The sequence below is a fragment of the Macrobrachium nipponense genome, chromosome 2 (genome assembly GCF_015104395.2).
Source record: "Macrobrachium nipponense isolate FS-2020 chromosome 2, ASM1510439v2, whole genome shotgun sequence".
NCBI lineage: Eukaryota > Metazoa > Arthropoda > Malacostraca > Decapoda > Palaemonidae > Macrobrachium > Macrobrachium nipponense.
Window position 1 is genome coordinate 72,422,042 of NC_087201.1, and position 2,757 is coordinate 72,424,798.

Sequence of the window (2,757 nt, forward strand, 5' to 3'; positions counted from 1 at the left end):
CTATTATATACAAGTTTTCTTCACTGATTTTTCATATTTAAAACCTGACTCTTCTTGACTTTCTTGCAGCAAAATCATCTATAGTGTCATCATACGAAATCTGTTTGGATATTTCTCTATTAATACTAATTATTGCCAGCCCATTTAGGCGCTCCTGTGACATAGTAGACCTTAAATATGTTTTAATGAGCTTAAGTTTAGAGAAGCTTCTCACTGTAGATGCCACAGTCACAGGTGTAGTGACAGCAATTCTTAATGCCACCCACATGTCTGGATAGATCTCTTTCAGGCCTTTCTCCTCCAGAAAAACAAGAAGTTCTAATGTTGTCATATTTTGTTTTGGCCATTGTTTTGGAAATTACTGCATCTCTACAATCAGTTCATCATAATTTAACTCAGAATGATCCCCAGATAAGAGTGTATTACACAAATCTACAAATCTTTTGCCTGCTTTTCTAGCTCACTAGATGTCAGGTCAGAGAAGTTTATGAGAACACTGAATTTCTTTGCAACATCACTCATCATTCCAGTTCTCTCTCTCAGAGATTCAATGGCCATATCCACAACTACATTGAAAAATGAAGACTCCATTTTTTTCAAGGCATCGGTAATAGGTTCATCAGGGGCCTCATAGGAAAACTGCCTTTTAGTAGTTTCTGCTTTAGAGCAGCTTCCACATTCATCTCCTCACATATCTCTTTGGCAGATGTCTGGGCATCAGCAAACCCAGTGTCTCTGTAGCTAACAAGGGAGGTTTCAGCCTTCTTGAGAATGTCAACAGCTACATCCAGATGCATGCATTGTGATTGCAGAAGTTTATTCACAGTTTCAACTTTTCTAAGGATATCATACCACACCACCGTACAAATAGAGAACCAGTATGATCCCACCTCTTCTGCTAAGGCTTGTGCTTCAATTTTAATAGCTGGATCTGCAGTGCTTGCTCTCACCTCTAAAAGAGCATCTCTCACTTTTGCAGCCTGGAATCTTACAACCTCAACACTGTTGATTCGATTCTCCCACCGTATGTCTGCCCAGGATTTCAAAGTTGTGTCCACATGTTTTTTTAGGGTCGCCACCTTTGAGTGGAGGCAGAAAAGAAATTAAATAATTTTTGCAGGTAGCCAAAGTAGCTAGTTGCATCTGAGGAGCTCTTTGCTGCATCACACACAACCAGATTAACAGTGTGTGCTCCACATGGCACAAATAAAGCCCTGGGGTTTAACTGAAGAAGTCTATACCTGGACTCCCTTGTTTTTTTCCTCTCATATTTGCCCCATTGTCATATGACTGTCCTCTGCAGTCTTCAAAGGGGATATTAAGCTCTTCAAGTTTTTTTAGTATGAGTCTTGAGGGGTCTTCTCCTGTTGTCTCCTCGGCCTCAAGGAACCCGATAAAATATTCCTTAATTTGTGCAGTGCCTTCAGCTGTAACTGTTCGAATTATCACAGATAATTGCTCCTTGTGACTTAAATCTGGAGTGCAATCTAAAATAATTGAAAAGTATTTGGATTGTCTAATTTCGGTCACCATGCACTCCACAACCCTCTTACTGATGCAGTCAATAAACTCATTTTGAACTAATATTGCCTAGGTAGGATGGTATGACTGGCACCTCCTTGCACCTTCCCAATATGTTCTTTGAGAACAGGGTCAAACTGAGCCATGAGTTCAACTTCTTTCAGAAAGATCCCATTATTGGGCTGGTAAAGTGTGTATGTGGACCCTCTGAGAGGAAGATTTCGTTCTACCAGACTATGAATTATAGCCACGACCTGTAAGTACCTCTCGCCACCTACGCCGTTCATTGTTTTATTGGTGCCAGCTCAACTTTTGTTTTTCAATTGTTTGCCCCTTTTTCAATACGACTCTCCCAGTTCTTTCCATGACCCCATATTCTTTGTATGTTCTGGACTGTTCTCAATGGCAATTTTGGAGTGGAGTCACTGCAGTTTTTGCCCAGTCATTAAAGCCATCTCTGCTTAGTTTAAATGTTTTCTGCTTAGGGTCTACAAGTTACAATTAACCTCTTCAGAATCCTTGAGAATGGGCAAATGTCAATATTAACTAATATAGCACAAAATTCGATATTAGAGTAATCCAGGAAAACGTAACGTTTAAAATAATAATAAAAATTAATAATAATCTTCTTCTCAGCTTTATCCCTATTTATTCAGGGTCGCCGTTTATAATGAGTCAGGGGTGCCAAAACGTGGAAATGACGTCATAATTATGGATTATTTTAACCTCATTTATGACAGGAATCAACTCAAAATAGCGCCCTCCGTTTTGACCAGCGAAAAAAGGTGATGGAGTCCTATCCATTACTATAGGATCATTGGTTTATAAGGTATATACTCCTGGATTTCATTCGAATTTTCAACTCAGAAATATCTCCAAAAAGTGAACTTTGTTTCTTATAAAAACTATAGGCTAGGCTTATGCTCACACAACACAGCTGCAAACTTACCTCTAATTTGGGCTCGTTTTTCCTCTTCCTCATTTTTTCTTTTCTTGTTTGCTGCACCTGACAGCTTGGACTGCCTCTTCATGATTGATAAAAGCTTGAATGCTTGACAGCTGCGTTTACATCTTAAGAAGACTTAAAAAAAGAAGTAAAGATTGGAGTAAACACTATGCTTAGAACTTAACTAAGGTGGCGTCGCGAGCAGGCGGCTGTCTTAGTTTTAAAGCTCCTTGATACTGACGACATCTACCTATCCAGTGTTGCCAACTTTTCCGAAACATTAAACACCG

The 2,757-nt window shown here is 39.3% G+C and overlaps 1 protein-coding gene across 1 annotated transcript; it reads right to left on the reverse strand.

The window, feature by feature from the left end:
• Positions 1–596: 596 nt before the first annotated feature.
• LOC135221210 (uncharacterized) lies at positions 597–2,552 on the reverse strand. Its single transcript, XM_064259030.1, has 3 exons — positions 2,471–2,552; positions 1,242–1,487; positions 597–1,030 (listed from the first exon to the last, which is right to left on the reverse strand). The coding sequence occupies exons 1-3, from the start codon at positions 2,550–2,552 to the stop codon at positions 597–599; spliced, it is 762 nt and encodes a 253-aa protein (XP_064115100.1).
• Between the last annotated feature and the right edge of the window lie 205 nt (positions 2,553–2,757).

Bases quoted from the DNA above. Each gene is read 5' to 3' on its own strand.
- LOC135221210 (XM_064259030.1), bottom strand. From the start codon at position 2,552: ATGAAGAGGCAGTCCAAGCTGTCAGGTGCAGCAAACAAGAAAAGAAAA. The intron at 1,488-2,470 runs GTAAGTTTGCAG...CAATTATTTTAG, and splicing joins AAAACGAGCCCAAATTAGAG to ATTGCACTCCAGATTTAAGT. The intron at 1,031-1,241 runs GTATAGACTTCT...AATCCTGGGCAG, and splicing joins AAAAAAACAAGGGAGTCCAG to ACATACGGTGGGAGAATCGA.